The sequence below is a fragment of the Agelaius phoeniceus genome, chromosome 2, assembly GCF_051311805.1.
Source record: "Agelaius phoeniceus isolate bAgePho1 chromosome 2, bAgePho1.hap1, whole genome shotgun sequence".
NCBI classification, from domain to species: Eukaryota; Metazoa; Chordata; class Aves; order Passeriformes; family Icteridae; genus Agelaius; species Agelaius phoeniceus.
In genome coordinates this window covers 89,001,725-89,022,417 of record NC_135266.1, presented here as the reverse complement: position 1 = coordinate 89,022,417, position 20,693 = coordinate 89,001,725, and the positions used below count along the sequence as shown (strand labels likewise).

The following is a 20,693-nucleotide window of genomic DNA, read 5'->3' as shown; positions in this document are numbered from 1 at the left end:
TGTGCAATCCATGGAACTTAGCTCTCAGGGGAACTCCCTAAGGTGTGAAACTTGTGCTACAGCCAAAGAGTTTCAACCTTCTTGTCAGATGAGCTGTCTCACCATGAACCCTGTACACAGCAAGCTGCAGAGTGGATTTGTGTTGGACAAGCAGCCATTTCAGACCTAGCAGTGGCAATCTTATAGTCAAATTGAGAATTTATGGTTCATATTTGCAATTGGAAACTGTGAGTGTTCCATTTAAAAAGCAAACATTTGCCATGAGTTAATACATAGAGCTGCGATGTTCCAGTTTCTTCTCTACAGTTAAATGTGATTTTTCAAATAGCATGATGTGGAAACTGTTGACAAATGCACAGCGTTGGTTTTTTGACTACAGAAATCACTCTCCTCTCACTCACACTTTCCCTCTTGGGGTTCAAATTCATCCACTACTCTGTCTGGTTCTTCTTATCCCTTCTTACCCACTGTTGGAAGTTATTCCTCGCCACTACCTAAGCCAAAAGCTAGAATTATCTCTGGGTCTTCAAGAGATGTAAATCATATAATCATTAACTTAAAGCTGTCTCAAGTTGGCCAAGGACATGTCCAGTCCAATCTGGAAAATCTCCAAGTACAGAGACTCTCTCAGCACCTATTCCAGGCCTACAATCAGCAGGAATTTCCTTTGCCACAGCTCATGATTACTGACTTTAGTCTTGTCCCTGTGCATTTCAGAAAAGAGTTTGACTTTACTTTCTTTGCAAGCCCTTTTGGGATACTTTTAGATTCCTATTGGAATCGGGGGGGGGGGGATCTCTTCTATAACCTGAGCAGAACCAGCCCCCTCATTTTTTCTTTTTTCTTCACCTGCTCTGAGCCCTAACCCTTGTGGGAGGGTACCATGCAGTGTGTTAATCTAGCAGGGGAGCTGTTGTAAGAAATATAGAGATAGAATTGGCATATAGCTCTTGGTGCTTGGGAGGGGTCAGTGAGGGACACAAAAATACACAAAATATCCCTTGAAGCCTTGGTTCATCTGCTGCATTTAGTCATACAAAATTCAGGACAGTCATTGCAGTGAATTCTGTGCTATTTTCAGACAAACAAAACAGTGTAGGAAAGAAGGAGTTAAACAGACACAGAAAAAGAAGGCTGATGTTAGATGTCAGCTGCTTTGTATAAAAAGGTGATGATGAGGACACAGCCCATGGGAAATCTGGGGATCTTGTGACTCTTTCAGGAAGAGACCACAGTAAATGAGAAGACATTTGCAGCAGTAGATTGAAGACTGAGAAGTAAAATGAAAGCAGAGGTGAATATGCACACACAGAACCAGATGCAGCTGGAGCAATTCAAGGGTCCATGCTGGGACCACTGCTATTTAGATCTTCATTAAGGACAATAGATGGTGGGATTGAGTTCCCCCTCAGCAAGTTTGCAGATGACACAAAACTGCTTTGTGCAGCTGATGTACTTGAAGGAAAATAGGCCACACAGAGGAATCTTGTCAGGCTTGAGGAGTGGGCCTGTGTGAACCTTGTGATTTTCAACATGGCCAAGAACAGGATCCTTCACTTGAATCAGGGCAATCCTTTGAAGATCTCTTCAAGCCTAAACCATCTATGATTCTGTGATTATAAACTCAGGTACAGACTTTATTGGAACATGTGCTTTTCATAAAATCCAAATGCTTTGCTAAATAGGGCAGATTTGAGCAGATCACTGACTTGAAAGAAAACTGAGAAAAAAAATCTGACAACACCAATTTTTCCTCTATTTCTTCACCTGCAGAATTCAGTTTTCTTTTTTCTGAAATGGGTTGCTTTTTAAAGTAAAATTCAACCACAGTATAGAGTCCAATTCAAAATGCAGATGAATAGCTTTAGCCACCCTAAAGCAAGTTTTTTTCTGAAATATGTATTCCTTCATGAAACATTTATATGTTGGGGGGTTTTATTCTTTTGCTTCTTTGCATCTGAAACTGATTTTTGGAAACTTCGTGAGAGAGAACTTTTTATTTCTTTGCACCTTGTTCTTTAGAAAGTTTGGAAAGCAACCTCCAAACACCTACCTACGCCTGCTTTATTTAAAAACCTTCCAAAATGGGCAATGGAATTGAAAATACCAGACAGATGTGAATAAAGACAGGGAAAATGAGTATAATGGCAGTAATATAGACAGGGCATACAGTCCATACAGTTTACAGTAAGGGAAGAACCTGGATGGAGCCAAAGGATGTCACTCACCCTGAAGGATTTCTTCCTTGAACTCTCTGGACTGGCACTCAGGTGTTCCTTTCCACAAGCCAGTTTTGGTTTATGCTCAGGCCATTGAGACACATTTTAGGAATGGTTTACATCTGCAGGCAAGCTAAGCAGAATCAATGTGCTCCCATGGGGCCTGGGATTGATATTATGACTGCTATTATGTCTGTTTCGTGCACAATATAAAAAGAATGAAGGATCTGTGTGTCCTTGCATCTGCTGTCCTGCCATCTGTGAGTACTGTCTCAGAGGTCAAGCACAATTTAGCTTTTAGAGATTAAATGGGATTCACTGGCTATATAAACCAATTCATTAGAGATAATATAGTTCTATTTGACATTCCCACAGGGGAATTAGGGAGACAAGGATTATGCAAAGTAGTATCGTCCGTTTAATGCCAAATTTGGAAGAGGTAAATTAGGAACTGATTCAGTGACTACAAGCAACTTTGGCCTTCATGATTTTCAAGGGGCACAAAACCCAGAGAGATTCTTGGAATGTAGTTTTTCTCTAAAAGATATTAGAGGTCATTGCAAACATGCTTTTATGCTAGTACACAGATTTTACAAAGTTTAAGGGCAAATCTAAAACTTGAGGCACACTCAGTAATTATTTTCCTAGAAAAAGCACAGAGCTGCTCAGAGAAAAAGCCATGCAGATCTGGATGTTCTTTTAAATAGAAAATTTCAGTCCTTTCTTGTATGTTAAATGATTGCATTCTTTTGGACTAACAACTTTTCTAAAGAATATAGATTTTTCACATAGAAAACAATTGCTTCTTGGCATAGACCAGTATTGGCATATTTGAATTTTAATATTATTGACAAAGTTTGAATGTATTTTGTTTTAAAATATATATGGAAATGTAGCATCATCCTAATTCATTCCATTCAGCAGATTGTTGTGGGGGAGGAGGCAATACTCTGTAGTATCAGGAAGAAATTAAATACAATTAATAATGTACATTTTGTAGGTAAAACCCCTTTTTTCACATTTCAATAATTTTTAAAGCAATCATTTCCACAGGAGCCGCTCTAACTCAGACACAGACTGCAATTTAATTATTAAAACATCATTAATTATGATCCTCCCCACAGGTTTGATTTACTCTTTATCAATGGTTACATGCTTTGTAGAGTCTTTGCTGCCTTCAGTAGGTAGTTTTCATTCACACAGCTGAGCTCTCTAACAGATAAATTGCTCTTTATCTTGCTTTTCTTTTTTTCTTTTTTTCCTAGATTGAATGCTCAAGTATATCTGACTACTCAGAAAAAATTATCAAGGCCAACCACTTGGACAACAGTAAGACATATATAATTTTTTTTTCAGGAAAAAGAGAAGATAACTGTTTTGCTTTTTCTGATTAACGTATGTTATGTGTTTTACATGTAAATGGTAGTTTTGCAGAATATACTTATGTAAATACAAAACTGAACACCTCCTTCTAGGCACTACAACAATTCCTTGCAGGAATTACTGTGAATTCTGCATTTATCGGAGACGAAAAAAGGAAATAGAAATGATCAATGGGAAGTTTGGTTTAGCAAGCAGAAGGAAGACCCTATATTAGAACTGAACTTATGAAATTAATTCTGCCATTAGAATTCCACCTTCTCTTTTAAACAGAATAGAAATACAAACACCCATACTGACATGCAAATTGAGATAAGATTTAAAGCAAAAATTTTTTGCTAAGTTTTCTGACTCCCCACTTTAAGAAAATACTTTTTGCAAAGCCTTACCAAAATGCACACTCACACAAATGAAAATGTTCAAATCATAAAATCAAAATATCACATAAAACTTCTTTTCTGATTGAAAAGAAAGCTGATGAAATTTCCAAGTATGTGGAAACTCTGAATTAAAAAAAAAACAACAACCAAAAACCAACAAAAACCTAGAAGTAACCCCAAGCTGCTGAAAACCCTTAGCAAAAAATAATCCCCAACAAGTTCTATTTCATGCCTTCAATCCTCCTCCAAATCACAGCACTCAAGATATCTTTGTAACAACCTAAAAAGTCAGTCTTTTTTTAACTGAGGCCGCGAGACAGCTCCTGTTTAAAAGTGCTTTTTTGTGAAGAGCTTGCCTTTGCTGCAGAGCAGGTCATGGCTGGGCTGTACCCAGTGCCCCGACTTTCAGCTGTGTCTGCGCTGATGCTCTGCCTGCACATGTGCAGGAATGAGTTTCTGTGCTGGTTCACATCTGCTCTGATCTTTCTTGCTGTCACTGGCAGCTTGTGGCTACCCCAAGCTCTCTGGGAGGAATATTTATTGTACATCACGAGCATTCAGGTGTTGTGGTGTGAAACAGCAGTGGTGTGGGATACCAGGGGCCAGCCAGCCTATGCAACTCTTGGTTCAGGAAAAGAAGGAAGCAAAGGAGCAGAAAATACTCTTTCCACAGTAGGGATAAGGCACTAAAGCAGTGAGGTGTGACCTCTGTGGTTGTCCTAAACCTTGGATGCAGAGGCTGTGCATTCCCAGAACAGCTTTCATTGGCTAGAGACACAAATAGCACACCGCAGATCAATTTGTGTTTGGATTTCCAGCAGAGGAGTTGTGTGTGAAGGAACCATTGTCAGAATACATTAGAAGGTTCCAGTGTTCTCCAGAAGGTGCAGAAGGTTTTTATCTCTGCTTTTTCCTCCTGTTTCTACAAGGAGAAAGGCTCTGGGGAACTGTGGAGGCAGGAGCAGAGCCTCCTCCTTTGGTCTGCAAACTGCACACCTGAACCAACATTTACCCTTTCGCACTTCACACTGACCCACATTCACTTCTATTTTAATGCAGCCAAGTACTGAGCCAAAGGATCTTGTTGCTTATGGAAATTTTCCATTCCCCACCTCCCCAAATGTTTTGAGCAATGCAGAGTCAGCAAAAGGGGCTGAACCAAGGGAAAACCCACTGCTTCCAGAACAGATACATGCAATACATCTGGGGACAGCATGATCTGTCCCCACATGATGCCTTATGAAGTGAAGAGAGGTGGGAGGAACCAGTAATGCTGCTGCTGCTTACACTGTGACTGTTCTGGGTGTAAGCAGGGGGCTTCAAAGCCAGGTGTGTCATTCTGGCAGATGTCAACAGTGCTAAAATTCACTCCAAAAGAATTGGGGCAGTGGAAGTTCTTGGGAGAAAAGAGAACTAAAGAGAACTCATGGCTGGAGCTTGTAGACATGAAAATTCTTCAGTATAACAAGAGATGAACTGTTGAATTACTAACTGTGAAAGAAATGAGTTTAAATAATGGCAAAGAGAGGAGAACTCTGCTCTTTTCCAGTCAGGTTCCTCTTACAGCTGATACTTTGTGGTACCAGTCTGAGTCAGAGTGTTCCCAATTTCTTAGGGGGCCAGTCTGGATTAAAAATTTGCTATGCAAATAAAGTGGCCACATCTGGTTAGAGTAATACTAGTACTGCATGTATTTGGGAAAGAAAAACCTCCTTTTCCCTGGGCTGAGTTCTATAAATCATTCAACCCACACTTCCAGACTCAGCCAGCTAACCTAGTTCTAGCTAAATTATATTAAATGAAATTAAATGAAATTACCTTCATTTTTTTCTGAAACTGAATGTTGACCATTTCATCAATAAAAACAGCTGTCATTAAAAATTGCCATTAATTAAGAGTAGTGAAGTAATCTTATCAATTAGTAATGGAAAGTAAAATATTCACCTAATTCCTAAATTTCAAGTGCATCTGTTACCTTTTCAAGGAAGAATCCAGAACCATGAGACTTTATCCACTGCAACAAGCAATAAAAACATGAGAGAAACATACACTGAATATTATCTAGCACAAGCTGAAAATACATTTTTAAATAGGATTTCTTTTTTTTTTTAAGCAGGAATGAGTGATGACTTGTGTAGTGGTCCTAAAACAAAATTATTTGTTACAACTGAACTAAATATGGCCCAACATTCAAGCATTAGTGTGTAAATCTGCAGGGATGTTTAAATGCTTCTAAGTGGATTCTTTGCTATACTTGGTCAATGATCTAGAAATCTGCCAAATTTTAAAGGGCTTTTTAAAATGAGATCATACAGGTAACCAGGTAAGACCTATTTTTCTGTTGTTTTTAGACATGGTGGGGTTTTTTGTTTGGCCTTTGGTTTTTGCAATTTTTTTTTTCCTTTTATACTGCTACTAAAAATGCTATTTATTAAATGTACTCTGAATAGTTTTTAAAGTGTGAAGTGCATTGAGTCACATGAAGTCATGCCTTATGGACAGGCATTCAAGAAGAGAATCATATTGAAAAGGTCAGCCTGACATTCACCAGTAAGGATCTTAGTCAGGTGTTTTATTATGTGAAACATATTTCTTTGGATTCTCTTTTCAGTAATCACAATATTTAAAGGTAAAGTGGAAGAAGTTGAATTACCTGTGGATCAAGTAGACATCATCATCAGCGAGTGGATGGGTTACTGTCTGTTCTATGAGTCAATGTTGAACACAGTCATCTTTGCACGAGACAAGTGGCTGGTAGGTGCTCTGCATGCCGTGCTCCTCGCTGGAGCAGTCACCATTTACTCTCTGACTACAAGCTTTCCCTTCCCTACTGTCGCCATAACGAGACACACTCACATCTCCAAGTGCCATTTCCCAGGCTTTAACGAGGAGATGACAAAGGGAACCTCAGTGAAAGAGCTTTGCTTTTGATTAAGTGCTGGCCGGCCAAGTTTGCCTAGACACTGTCTAATGGCATTGCCGCAGGCTGCAAGGCTAAAGCTGGTGTGCAAATCTGAAGGAAAACAATAAAGGCATGCAAGGGGTGCTTGTCTGGTTTTTGTATGTGCAGTTCAAAATGTGATGTCTTTGTCAGGTGAATAGATTACGAGATCCATTTCCCCACAATTCATCAACAGAAACCTGGAGGGCTAATGTTTCCAGACCGAGCTGCTTTGTACGTGGTAGCAATTGAAGACAGACAGTACAAGGACTTCAAAATTCACTGTGAGTAAGCACCTGCCAGTAACACTTTTCTGTGGTTATTTCCCTAAAATCTTTCATTTCCAGTAGCCTACTGTGATCTCTTTGCAGGCCAGAATTCCAATATGAATGTGAACTCTGAGAAAATGTTGGTCTGCTGATAAGTTCAGGAAATTTGCAGTAATTTAAAGAGCGCTAAGGAGAGATGCATGTATAAACTGATGAAGACGTTGCCTAGAGTTATATTAATACCTCTAGCTATATTTAAAATGTGGATTAAAGGAGATTTAGTTTTGTTGTTGTTTTGATAAATATATAATCCATCATAACAGCCACAAAGCCCAGTAATATTCTTTTGCCATTCAGGCCCTTATTTTTGTTTTTAACATAACAAAAATATAAAAGTAGTAAGATGCAAATAATTTGTACATGTGAAGAAATAAACCTAGAAAAAAATTATATCTCCATGATTGCTTGTCAAAAAGAAAAAAAACCCACAACACGTATAAGTTTTTAAAAAACTTTTAATGTGAGAATTTTTAAATTAAACATAAGGATCAGAAATTTAAATTTCACTTATATGTTAAGAAAGGGTTCTAATTTGGGGGTTTTTAATACTTCATAGATGGATAAAATTGACATTTCCTTTGCTTTTAAAATGTTGGGAGAGTTTCCTTGAAGTATTGAATAACTGGTGTAGTTAGTGACATCTACAAGTGACCTAGTCCAGGCTCCTGCTGTGATCAAATGAACAAGTTTTACATTATTTCATTCTTCTTTTCCTTTCAACATTTCTTGATTTTATTTATTTTTCAAAGCTGAGCAGTTTCACTTAAAGGTATTTTCCATTATGGGAAAAAAATAACCACAAAATTCCTAAGCAGATTTATTAACCAAAGTTACATGTGAAAATTTGGGTTAAATTAGTGGGTTCAGACAACCTTTAAATAAAAATGCCTAACTCCTCATTCCTTGACTCTCACCTCCTCCCAGAAAAGAGGCTTGGTGTTTCTATAATCAAATTCAGTGCTAATACACAGAACTGCCAGTTGGTCAAAATTGCTATTTTGGGTCAAGAGCGAGCCAAGTACAGTGGGGCAGTGACAAGAAGTCTCTGTAGGTGCCAGGAAGGATTATATCTCCCCCTCAAGCACAGCCTAGATTTTCCTCCTCAGCTATGTGATGACCTTGACAGTTAAACTCCTTGCAAAATGTACAGATTCAAATGGATGTATGAGGCATCCATTCTGTAAAGGAATCAGAGCCATTTTGGCCTAAAATCTTTCATTTTGCTTTTGAACGTCTTCATTTCTAGACTTTGATATTTTTCTTTTCTCACAGACAATACATCTGTTTTCAAATTGTTTCATTTTGAGCCATGTGAAAAAATGTGCAGTCAGTTTTTCCTCTTCTAAAATGTTGTTTTCCTTTAAGACACCTTACTTTCTGATTTCACTCCTGATTTCCCTTCCCCCCCTTACCTTATATACCTCTGTGTCTGCAGTTATTTCTGTCCCACTATCTGCACCACCATCTTGTCTCTCCTTTCCATTTATAAGTCCTTGATGGTGTCTCCTTACATTTCAATTTTTCATCTTTTTCTCTCTTAAGGAGGATAGAGTCTTGTCTTCATATGAGATGCAGACTTGAGCATTTTAAAGAGCGTTCAAGAATCATTATATTGATAAAGAAATAACGCAATATGAGGTTTCTAAAAAAATCTAACTTCTGATTTTTCTAACTGAAGATTAATGCCAGAGAGTACTACTACAGTCAATTACTCTGATTTACTGCAAAATGTAAAACATATAATTTTATTTTTTACCTCCTGTGACAGCTCTCTCCCTAAGACAGATTGGGCCACATATTTCAAAGGTATCCCATATGGGCTGATGTGCAGTAAATTATAGATGCCTCAATAATAAATAAAGAATTAATAAATTGTTTCTTCAGGGTTTCCTAGTTAATCTTTTCTGAGTAATCACATAAAAATATATGACTTTTTAAAATGTAATCTGAAGTTCTCACACACTCATGATGCCTGAAACAAAAGTTTCAGCTCCCCTGAAATGTTGAGAAATTCACAACCCAATAAAGAGATAATAAAGAGATATCAAAGAATCATTCATGTCCATGTTTTTCCAATTTAGGAATATGCAGATTTTTATATCACATGATATTTTCTGCCATACTCCTCTGGAAACCCCAATAGCTCAATTGCTATGCTCTGAAAAAAATGAGACGCTTCAAACATGCTCACAAATGTGTTTATCTGTTTACTTTGTTTTTTGCTCAAGCCATTTATAAAAACACTCATGGAATTCAGTTTAGATTTTGAGATGAAGCACTGAATGGACCTTGACTTACATGCTTCAGAAGACAAAGATTTCACTTGTTTGACGGTTCTTGTTTTCACTTTGTTAAGCAAAGTTAAAAGCAAAGCCAGTGTACTTCTTCATTTTTCAATGTTTTCATTTTGTGCAAAAAATCCTCAACATGGTAAGAAGCATCTATAAGAACACTCAGAAGAGCAATTCAAATATAGAGGATTGGCATGGCTTTTAAATCTTTTCAAAGTGAACGTTTTGCTTTTCTGTCATGAGATATGTGCAGATTTAAACCTGGAGTCCCAACTATTGAAACACACCTGCAATTCTACTCCTGCCAGTAATTTACTTGCTGAAACTAAAACTACTTAAATAATCAAAAGAGCATGTAAACTGCCAATTGAGTGGCAATCTATGAGAAAAAAACAACAACAACAAAAAAAAAACCCCAACACTCAGCCTGGTATCAGATGATTTTGGGCAACAATCACAAGCGTCTAAAGCCACAAAAATCATTGACAAATCTCATATAAAACAGTTTTGGAGACACCAAAAAATAAGGGCCACTTGTTCAAAGATGTACATTGAGGGCTTATTTTGCCAGAACTGCATTATCTGTAAAATTGCAATGATGACATAGACAGCTGGGGCAGGGAGCAAAGAGCTGAAGGAGACATCTGAAAATTAGGGGATGGTAGAAATTCTTTCAAAAGAAAAATGCTTTGTGAGAAGCAAAAAAAAATATTTTCTATTATTGCTGCTAACTTTGACAAATCCATTTGCACTGACAGGGTGGGAGAATGTGTACGGCTTTGACATGACCTGTATTAGGGATGTTGCCATGAAGGAGCCCTTGGTGGACATAGTAGATCCAAAGCAAGTGGTGACCAACGCCTGCTTAATAAAGGTTTGGTAATTCTGAATATACCTCACTGTGACTGTTTACACCTAACTGCAGGGTTCTTTTGGGACCTGCTGCTTATGTTTGGCTTGCTTTGAAGCAGCTGCAGAAGGCATCATTGCAGAATGCTGCCACACTATGAAGGAAAATTGTACAGTTTTAGATTAGCCAGTTCTTGCATGTTTCACATGCTCAATATTGTCACATGACCTGAGCATGAACACTGATACCTTGATTTCTTATGGAATTCCCAAAAGCAAGATGCTCTTTGTGTCTTACAAATTTTACATGTGCAAATACTGGATGAAGAGAGACATGGTATATTTAGATATGAATTTGAATTGCCCTGCCTTTTAGTAAATAGCGGTTGGAAATTACTGATTGGGTACTGCTAAGGAGAAGGGGTAAATGATTCTGTTTGCAGTAAGAAAGTCTTAAGCATCAGTTCTGAATTGATGATGAAATAATTAAGTGCAGAACATGTGATCAGAATTGGAACTCAATTTATTTCTCTAACTTCCTAATTCTTAGCCTCATATAGAATTCTCTCTCAGCCCCAACATCTGCACCCAGTTTTAACTGGTACCCTGCTCTACATGAGACAGAGAGGTCACTAAACCCTGTTCACAAGATCATGTTAACAATGAAGGAACTGCCTGCAGGAACACTTGAAAGCTCTAAAATTCCCTTCAGGTGAAGGAATCCTCATGTGGAACAACTGTCCTGAACAAGGCTGTCTGCATCAATAGCACTGGTAGTACCAGGTCCATGAATCCAAGAGCTCATTTATCCCAAAGAATCAGTTCTATCTTTTCCCTTTCACTTTTTGCCAGTGAAAAACACAGCATTAACTATTCCCATATGCAAAGGGAAAGCCATGCCTCCAGTCTGCAAAACCTTTACTGAAAGCAGCAAAAAGGAACAGAAGCAGAAGCTCTGCATCAGTACGGATGCATGCACAGTCCATCTGCACTGAGGGGAACACAAGATGGCTGTGCCTGAAAACAGCCTCAACCAGAGCGATTTACAATTGCAGCACACACAAAAGAAACAGCTATTTAGACTCTATGAAATATGTCCAGAGAGAAAAAGATCAGGGAGAAAAATGGGTTAGCTGCTCTGGAATAAAAAGCTGCGCGCCCTTAATTGAAGTGCAGATCCAACACTTTATTTAGAAGGTCTTTGAAAGTAATTCCGTTTAAGATGACAGACACCAATTTTCCAAGTGTTTCTATTCTGGTTTTATATTTAGTTTTGACATCTTTTGTCCATAAACTGAATGGTGCTGTACCATGTAGAGGCACCATGAGAGCAAAGCAGGTAATAAGACAACAAGCACAAACCACCCTCCATTCCAGAATCAGTCGCTAATCTCACAAACCGATCAAGCAAAGAGGAAATTGTCAATGAAAAGCATGAAGGAGGGAGATTTATCTTCAAGATAGCAATATGAGAGCAGGAAAAACAGACTCTGTAGTTATATATTTTTAAATTTAATTTATTTTTGCACATGGTTTATTTATATAAAATGCGTTTCTTTCCTCCTGAAAATATTTGTGAATTCAGAGAATAATATTAGCCTAAGAAAACATTTGAGAATAAACAAAGCCATAATGTTTAATTATTCAAATGTTTTATTACAGCACTTTTGGATAGCACAGCTTGTTCATATTAGATTCACAGAGGGATTTTTAGGGTTGTATTCAACCCAAAGCCAGCTAATTTAGGGTGCCTACCAGATGAGTCTGGGTTTTCTCTCTACATTAGTCATTGGATGGACCAGTCACTAGATACATTCCTCAGAGACCAGTCAGAGCCTTGTGCTTCTGCAGTTATTTCAATTATTCAATTTTAATTTAGATGCTCTGAACGGTTCTACAAAATCAGCAAAATAAGACACCAACTGTGCATGCTGTGTAGCCATGGCACTTCCCAGACATGCTGGAGACTTGAGTAAAATTTCCTCTTTTTTACTCCTCAGAAAGTGGATGTAACTCAAGTCCTGAATGCTTTAAGGAACTTTAGGCACTGGACCACAGGTGCACTAGGGGTGGTGCATGCAGGAAATGCAGCTTCCTCTCTGCTGTGAGAGCCATTCTCTTTTGCATGATCTCTTAAATACATCTGAGGGACACAGGAATTGTCCTGCCAAATACGAGTCCTGTGTTTAACATCCACAGCAAATCAGCCAGGGAGAGTAGTGAGAACAAAGCATCTTCAAACCACCAGAATCAATAAGTGAACTCAGGAATAAGTGTACAGGGTCCTACTGGGGGCCTACTGCTTTCAGTAACACTGCTCAAAAATATGGAAAAGTTTGTTTCATACTTAGTAAAACAGTTGTGTTTTCTTCTCTGATCCAAGAACAAACAAACAAATGAAAGAACTCCACCAAACCTGGACATCCACCGAGAGTTGCACATTTAGCTTATTTCCATGCTCACAAAGTCCTAGCTGAGTAACCTGACTGTCTGGGAAGGAGAACAGGAAAGAGATGCCATGGCACTCTAGAAGCAACCTTAACTCCAGTTTCTATCATTTGTCTCCTGTGCAGTTAGCTGTAATGAGTGTTGCCATTTTATATAAGAATGTATGGTTGCCAGAGTACAATTCAAGGAGATCACCAAAACCAGACTTGGCCATTCTTAGAATTATATTAATTAATAAAAAATGTCTCTTACCTTGTGTTGTATAAAAGCTATGTTTCTGTCCTAAAATAAAAGGACTGAAGAAATGACCAAAGGTTTATTTAGGATATCTGTTTAATGTTTTGGAGAAATTTCTACTGACTTCTCTAATGAAAATATTTCCTAGTGCTTTTGATTCCACTTTACCCTGCACAGCAAACACAGCTCAGAGAGAGGAAGCTAGCTCCCTTTTAAGTGCCTCACCACTACACTTAAGTCCCAATTTCCCCACAGTGAGATCACTAAAAAGACACCAAAAATTACAGAAGTCTGCAGCTATCACCCACCAGTCCAGTTTAGCTTGGCAAAGCAAATTTTGCAGGCTGCTGTGGAACTCTGCCAGGAGACCTCAGAAGTTCTCATTCCTACCATGCTTTTTTCTTACCCTCTTTTGAGGGGGAAAAGCCAAAAACATTTTAAGGTTATCACAGCTTTAAATGACAGTTTAAAAAAAACTGCATATGCAGTTATATGCATAGGTCACATAGGATAAACACTAATGCCTCAGGGTGTCGTTGCAATGCAGTAGAATAATTTTTATTATGGTTAAGTTGATCTTGAACAATAATGTTAACCAGACAGGCCAAAGCTATGGCTTGCTTAAATCATCTCCCTGTAAGTCTTCCAAGTCTCAGAAACACATATGTGGTCCATGCAAAGACCTCAGTAACTGAAATATGGCTGCATCTTTCCATGTTTCTTTTTGCAGTCCTACCTTAGATTACAGAAGGCAATTTCTACAAGAGCCCACTAATGTGCCCTAAAAGAGGCTAAAAGAGCCCTCTAATGGGCAGTCTAGACTCTGCTCTCCATTCTTGTAGTGCAAGTCCTAAGAAATGCTGGTGAGGTCAGAGACACAATTCCTGACTTCAGCTGGTAGAGAAAATTGGGATTTCTGCCTACAAAAATTCTGTTTCCCTGTGTGCATGAGCAATAAGGGTACCAGGGCAATGAGAATGAGTAATGAAGGTACCAGAAAGTGCATACATTTCCCACAGCATTAGATAGTACTTCAGACTTACCGTCCTCCCTATCATCACTATAACTTTTGGAAACAACCTAGATAAAAGCAGTACCTAGCTGGGAAAATCAGATCCATCTGAAAAACACAGTTTAAGCCTTGAACAGTGGGATTTAAATATTGATGGAAATAAGCAATCCTGAAGACTACATTGTCCCTTCCAACTACTGCAATCAAGCCATAGTATGATTGACATAATTTGTTTGTCTTGTTCAAGAGCAAAATCCCTGTGCTCACTGTTTGAAATCAGTTACCTGAAACAGAACTAGAAAGCATCACCATCAAAAAGAAGGCTCCTTTTGTGCCTCAAATGTTTTGACTGCTTGACACTGTCAAATCACTTTCCTTTCCGGAGATGCAAAAACAAATAAGGTTATTTTTATTAAAAACCCAACTCTGGCATCTTTCCTCATGCTGACAGTCCCTGATGATAAAAGATCTTGAACTGGACTTATATATCCATTTCAACATCTACCTGTATTTATCAGAGCACCTTTTCACCCTGATTTTCCCCAGCTCCTACAGCCCCTCCCTGCCATTCCCTCCCATTCACACACGCTCTTCAGTGAGTGTCCTCTCTGTCAGCTTAGTCAGATAACTGCCTCATTTGCTCATTATTTGATATAGTAGAATATACCTCTGATTTCTTACAGTTTTAAAAAGCTGCCAGTCATCTTTGTGTCTGATCATTAAATGAAATACTAAAGTACCTCATTTTAACACTTAACCTGAGAGTCACAGACATCTGCATGTAAATGTCATTTCTCTCTCCTCCAAACAGGAAGTAGATATTTATACAGTGAAGACTGAAGAATTGGAATTTACTTCTGCATTCTGCCTCCAAATTCAACGCAATGATTACATTCATGCCTTGGTCACCTATTTTAATATTGAATTTACAAAGTGCCACAAGAAGATGGGATTTTCTACAGGTAATCTATATTTCTTTTAATTTCATATCTGTTGCTATCAGTCTATCAGTGCTGCTGGTTAGATGGTACAGGAAGGTTTGATGTACCACCACATTTGAATTTCAGTGAAAAAAATTATTTGGTGGAGGTGAGCAGGATAGGGAAAGGACAACTGCTTATAGGAATTCTGTGGAAACAGAGGCAGAATTTCACAATGGCTATCAAGCTTTGAGCTCAGCAGGAATTATGACCTGTGAATTTATGTCCCTCACCAGTTATATCTAAATCCTGTGTCAAGTTTCTCAGATTAGACAGAGAATTATTGGCTCAGAGAGAAATAGCAGCTCTGCATCCTAGTTTTACCCAAATCCAAAACCCAACAAAGCTCGCCCCAGAGCCTAGAACAAAACTACCATTTTTTCCAAGCTATAAAAAGACACATACTGATTATGTGAGTTGTCTCTAACAACCCAGATGTGAAACACTAACTTGCCTTGGTGAGCAGATATTTAAAGGAACAACTCCATTCCCTTAAGGCATGGTTTACCAGACTGAATAAACCAGAGAGTCTTGCAAAAAATGCAAAAACCTCATCCTGTTGACAGCCTTTGTGTAGACAGGAGGGTGAAGTGTTTCTCTGCCTCTGCTCAGTTTATCATGATATGGTAGGTGAAGAAGAATTACTCCATAAAAAGGTTGTTTGGCCATCTGCTGCTGAAGGTCACCACTGTCTAGAAGACTGGTAAAGATTCTCAGCTGGTGTCTGTTGGCAAAGCTGCACGAATTCAGTAAAATTCACCAGTTTGTAGGACATGTCAAAACACTGCTTCATTGATATGTATTTTATAAATTATGAATAAGTGTTTAATTTGGGGTGGACTTGGACACCTGGGCCTGCATTACACACACCCCCTGTTGTTAGGGCACAAGTTTCTAGGTATGTCAGGCTTTTCTAGGGAACATGGCCCTACACAAGGGCATGTGCACAACTATGTGGGTGTGTACAAGTCAGCAGTTATGACTTAGAATATAAATTCAATTTCGTTTTAGTCTGACATGTTTTCAGTTAGAAATTTTACACAGCCATGTCCAAATGGTAAACAGTCTGGATCAGAACTCCTACAAGAAGATATCTCATTTAACAATTGGGATTAACAGTCATTAAAACTGTCTGGACACATAGACAGAATTTATCTGGTAAAATCCTTTTCCTTTCGATGATACCAATTTTCCAGCACAGTTTCTGGAAAAAGTTGGTTTGTATAGGTCTTCTGATTCTAGAATTTTAGAAAGAGTTAAAAATTCCTGTCCCGTCAGTTTTTTAAAAAAGCATCAGTATTTCCCCAGTCACAAACAATTTTCAAAGCCAAGTAATTTTTTTGAAACATTGATGCTGAAAGGAAATAAAATCATTATTTTATTAAAGTCTTAATAATGATACCATACAGTGACCTCATGTGACTGGGGGATACAAATAGAAGAAAAATAAATTTATCAGAGGCTTTTTTTGCCAAGTTAGGAAGTCTTTGAGCTCCTACAGCTATTCTTAGGTTCCTACTTGCTCTTCACTACAAGAATGGTAGGAACAAAAAGTGACCAATACAAGTTCATTAGGCACTGCTCAAAGATTGAAATTAAATCAGAAAGAGAACCAAAGAAGTAAATTAAAAACCTGAAATAGCAAAGGGTCATCAAAGTGATTCTGCTAAGCAAGACTAGAAATTAATTTAGACCAGTTTCCATCTCTGGCAAATTGCTCAAAATGCCTTTTAATAGTCCCAAAAGAGGTGCAAATGCCCTTTCATCCACTCTATCCTGGAAACTAAAAAATTTGCTCATTTGGGATCACTAGTCAAATGTTTCATCTGCAGCACTGTGATTAATAATTTTTGATGGACCTTTCATTCATGCTTTTGTATCATTACTTTTTGAACTAATTTTGATTTCTGAAATTCAAAGCACTTAGTGGTAAAGATTTTCCCAATTTGAACATGTGTGGGTTGAAAGAAAAGCATAAAAATGTGCCTATCCTGCCCTGTAACCCTTTTTGTGGAATCTTTCTTGCTGGGTGTGATTCGCATCTCACACATTCCAGTAAAAATTGGAAGACAACTCCCAGACAGCCAACAGAATTGTGTTCTAAAGCATATTTGCTAATATAGTACATAAAGTATTCTATGAAAAGAAAGGATTTTTCCCAATTGTTTCCAAGTAATAATTTGATTTGCAAGGCATTTAAGAAATTTCAATAAGTGATACCCATATATATATTTTTAGCACCTGATGCTCCTTATACTCACTGGAAGCAAACCGTCTTCTACTTGGAGGACTATTTAACTGTGAGACGAGGAGAAGAAATCTATGGGACTATATCCATGAAACCAAATGCAAAAAATGTGGTAAGTCAGCATCCCTGATCCTAATTCTACCTCTACTGACCACAAGGTATGATCAGCAATAAAGAAAATGCGTAGGAATAAAACAATGAGCGTGCTAAAGGCATTCATGTTTATTAGGAAGAGCTCCAGTCACAGCCTCACCAAAGCTGATGACAGCAATGGTAAAGCATGCTAACGATTTAGAATATCAGAAGTTACAGGAGTCAGCCTGCAAGCAGGCTAGCATGGAAAGTGAGAAAGGATTCAGATACATCACTGAGTCAGCTGCCCTCTGCAATCAGCTTTACTCACACTTTGTGATGCAAGCAGGCAAGGGGTTTTTCACAGTGTCACTGAAATCAGTGGAAAGATCCCTTCTGCCAACACAGGGTGATCAAGAGTAAGTACTTCAGTTCCACATCTATGGGCACTGAGTGATTTGCCACTCAGTGCCCAAGGACAGTCCAACAGGAAATTAAGTAACACATTTCAGAGGAATGCTGGTATGAACTCACTGATCGAATGTACTTGAACTCACTAATTGAGTGAAAGGGTTGTTTAAAAATTGTTCCTTTCCATAGAAAATACAGATGCTTTATTTAAGACTAAAGCTAAATCATGATGGATATCACACTACCATGACTGCTGAAAACTTCCTCAGTTTCCCTGCTATGGGCTGAATCCCTCTGTGCTTTTTTTAACCGGTAAGGAGACTGTGAGACACAGTCTGCTAGACAACCTATGGCTGGGTAGAACAAAACATGAGAATTATGGCTTCTGGGAGAAACACTGGACCATTGTCTGCCAAAAATCTTCAGCAGTATCTCTTCATTTTCTGTTACAGTAAACAGCAGTTACAATAACCTGTTATCCATCTATGCAGTTGTAATTGTTGAAAAACTGCATTTGTTAACTGCAACAAATCTTAACATTTCATTGTCTTCCCCTTTTTCATTGCTTTTCCATTTTTATACCAAACACGCATTAGATGTGGTAGTGTTGATACAGAGGGAGAAATAAACACAAAATAAACTTGGCATTAAAACAAACACATTCATCCCTGAGGCTACTTGCTGCAAGAGGAAAATAATCTGTTTCCCCACCCTTATGTTGTCCTAGGGGGACTGGAATATTTTCTTTTGGTTTGAATGTATCAATTTTCAGTGAGGGGAAAAATGAATAAAATATCTCAAATTTGTTCACACAACAGTAAGCACCTGAATGAAGATTTGGGTGCTAAAATAAAAACACTCTTGATAGTTGTCATAAGACAGAGAGACCACCTCGGTTCAAAAGGATTTGCAGATGCTTTGCTCTGAAACATGGAGGTTTTCAAAAGCTTGCATAGACACAGCTTCTTTCTGTAGGGCTGTGTAGTGCCTCTTCCCTAAAAATGTGTCATTATAAGACATTATAAGACGTGTCATTATAATGACTGTACAATGGGAAGTTTACTAGATCTATTCTGGAACAACCCCCTAGTGGGGAAGCCCTTTAACCTAAATTAAGAGCATCTCAATGGGAGATAAAAATTTTGATAGGATACGTATGATAACAGCATTTCAGAAGCTTCCTGAACCAGGAAGTAACCAGGACAATAAATCCACCTCAGGAAGAGTATAGAAGTAGGACCTAAGCACAGATTGTATGGTGAATGCTATTAAACATCTTACAGCCTGCTTTCTCAGTGTTAGCACCATTTAAAACCAGAAGTTAGAAACCACCACAGGAATCTCTTGAATCTGCTGGTCTTTTCAACCCAAGCAATGATAACTGAATTAATACAGTAAACTTATGGTCTTACTTACATGTTGCATTTAAATCTTTTTACAGCGTGACCTGGATTTCACAGTAGACTTGGATTTTAAAGGACAGCTATGTGAAATGTCAGTATCTAATGACTACAAAATGCGTTAGCAAGAAACCTCACAGAGAGATGAAAAGGAGAATTTTATCAAGTCTTGAACTGCTGAGCTTCAAGCTAGGAACAACTGATCACAAGATTATTATATTAAATACTAGAATGTTTACTCTGATGGAGGGTGGTAACCTGATCTTTCTTGCAGATAGTACAGGGGGCTGGGATCCCACTGTGAATGTACAGTATACAGAACTGTAGCTTTTGTTAAACATAGAAAAAAAAATAAGCAACAGTCTTGAGTGTTCTGGTTAACTTTAGGATGGCAGAAGATGCATATACAAATTGTATTACTTACTGTGAATTTCTGGTTCTTCCAAGCTTTGCATGTTAAAGATGATTAGGGCAGTTTTCTCACTATGAAAGACTACTACAGCACATTACTGTGATAGTATTACTGGACTTATATTCAATATAAATGAATATATATATATTGTACATGAGGAAAAAAAAGTCATTTCATAATAGCAATTTGTTTTGTGATTATTTAATTCTCATTACGCAGTTATGGAGAGATACTGATGTTACCTCTGGCGCTACTCTAGGCAGTGATATATTCCATTAACTGTCCAATGTTATAGCTTTGGTAAATATTCCATGCAAAGTGTAGATAAGAGCTGGGCATTTACAGGAAGTTCAACAACTATATTTTTGAATGTCCTCTGAAAATGTGGACCATTAGTTTTGAAATTCACCTTCACAACTGGATGTCTGTCAGAGCTTTAAAAAACATTAGCTTTTTATCCTTGAAAATATTCTGTGGTGAGTTTTTATAGCTGGATTTTGCATGAGACTTTCAGAAATCAGACACCTAGTATTTAAATGTGATGAATGCAAAGTCTCTGAAATGGTGGATAATTCATGCTTCTTGGCCATGCCATATTTCAGTTCTTTGCAAAATTCTTAATACAAAATAATTTTTAAAAAATAGGAATTCGTGTTACCTTTTGGTGATGTTTTAGATAAGTTTTAAATTGCAAATACTATTATCAAGAGTGCAGTAATTTGCAGGAGCAAGTTAATGTCTTTAAAAAAAAATGTCGATGGCTTCTGATATTACTAAGATGTCTGTAGCTTTCCCGTCCCCTTGAGTCCCTTGTTTTTTGTACCAAATCTCCTGCTTATTGTTAAAATATTAAGTGCTTATAATTCCTCATATGTATGTATCAGGTCTTTTTACTATATGAATGTGGGCCATTTAATCATATGTAATTCATCAACAACTGCATCACCAGTCCTATCGACACATTTTCCGGTCCGTCTGGCATTGGGCACTAAATCATGTTCTATCTTGTACTGGATAAGATTGACTAGTTTTTTGCCTAAAAATATTTTTAATCACCTGCAAATAAAGCATACTTGAAGATGTA

The 20,693-nt window shown here is 37.9% G+C and overlaps 1 protein-coding gene across 5 annotated transcripts in view; it reads left to right on the top strand.

Annotated features, from left to right (window-relative positions):
• Positions 1–20,693, top strand: part of PRMT8 (protein arginine methyltransferase 8) — a 58,227-nt gene extending 37,534 nt beyond the window's left edge. For all 5 annotated transcript variants that reach the window (XM_054654668.2, XM_077174150.1, XM_054654667.2 and 2 more), the window contains exons 5-11: positions 3,485–3,548; positions 6,591–6,733; positions 7,117–7,204; positions 10,299–10,414; positions 14,898–15,048; positions 17,305–17,426; positions 19,239–20,693. In XM_054654668.2, the coding sequence (XP_054510643.1) occupies positions 3,485–3,548; positions 6,591–6,733; positions 7,117–7,204; positions 10,299–10,414; positions 14,898–15,048; positions 17,305–17,426; positions 19,239–19,322 (768 nt within the window). In that variant the 3' untranslated portion in view covers positions 19,323–20,693. The remainder of the gene's footprint in view (positions 1–3,484; positions 3,549–6,590; positions 6,734–7,116; positions 7,205–10,298; positions 10,415–14,897; positions 15,049–17,304; positions 17,427–19,238) is intronic.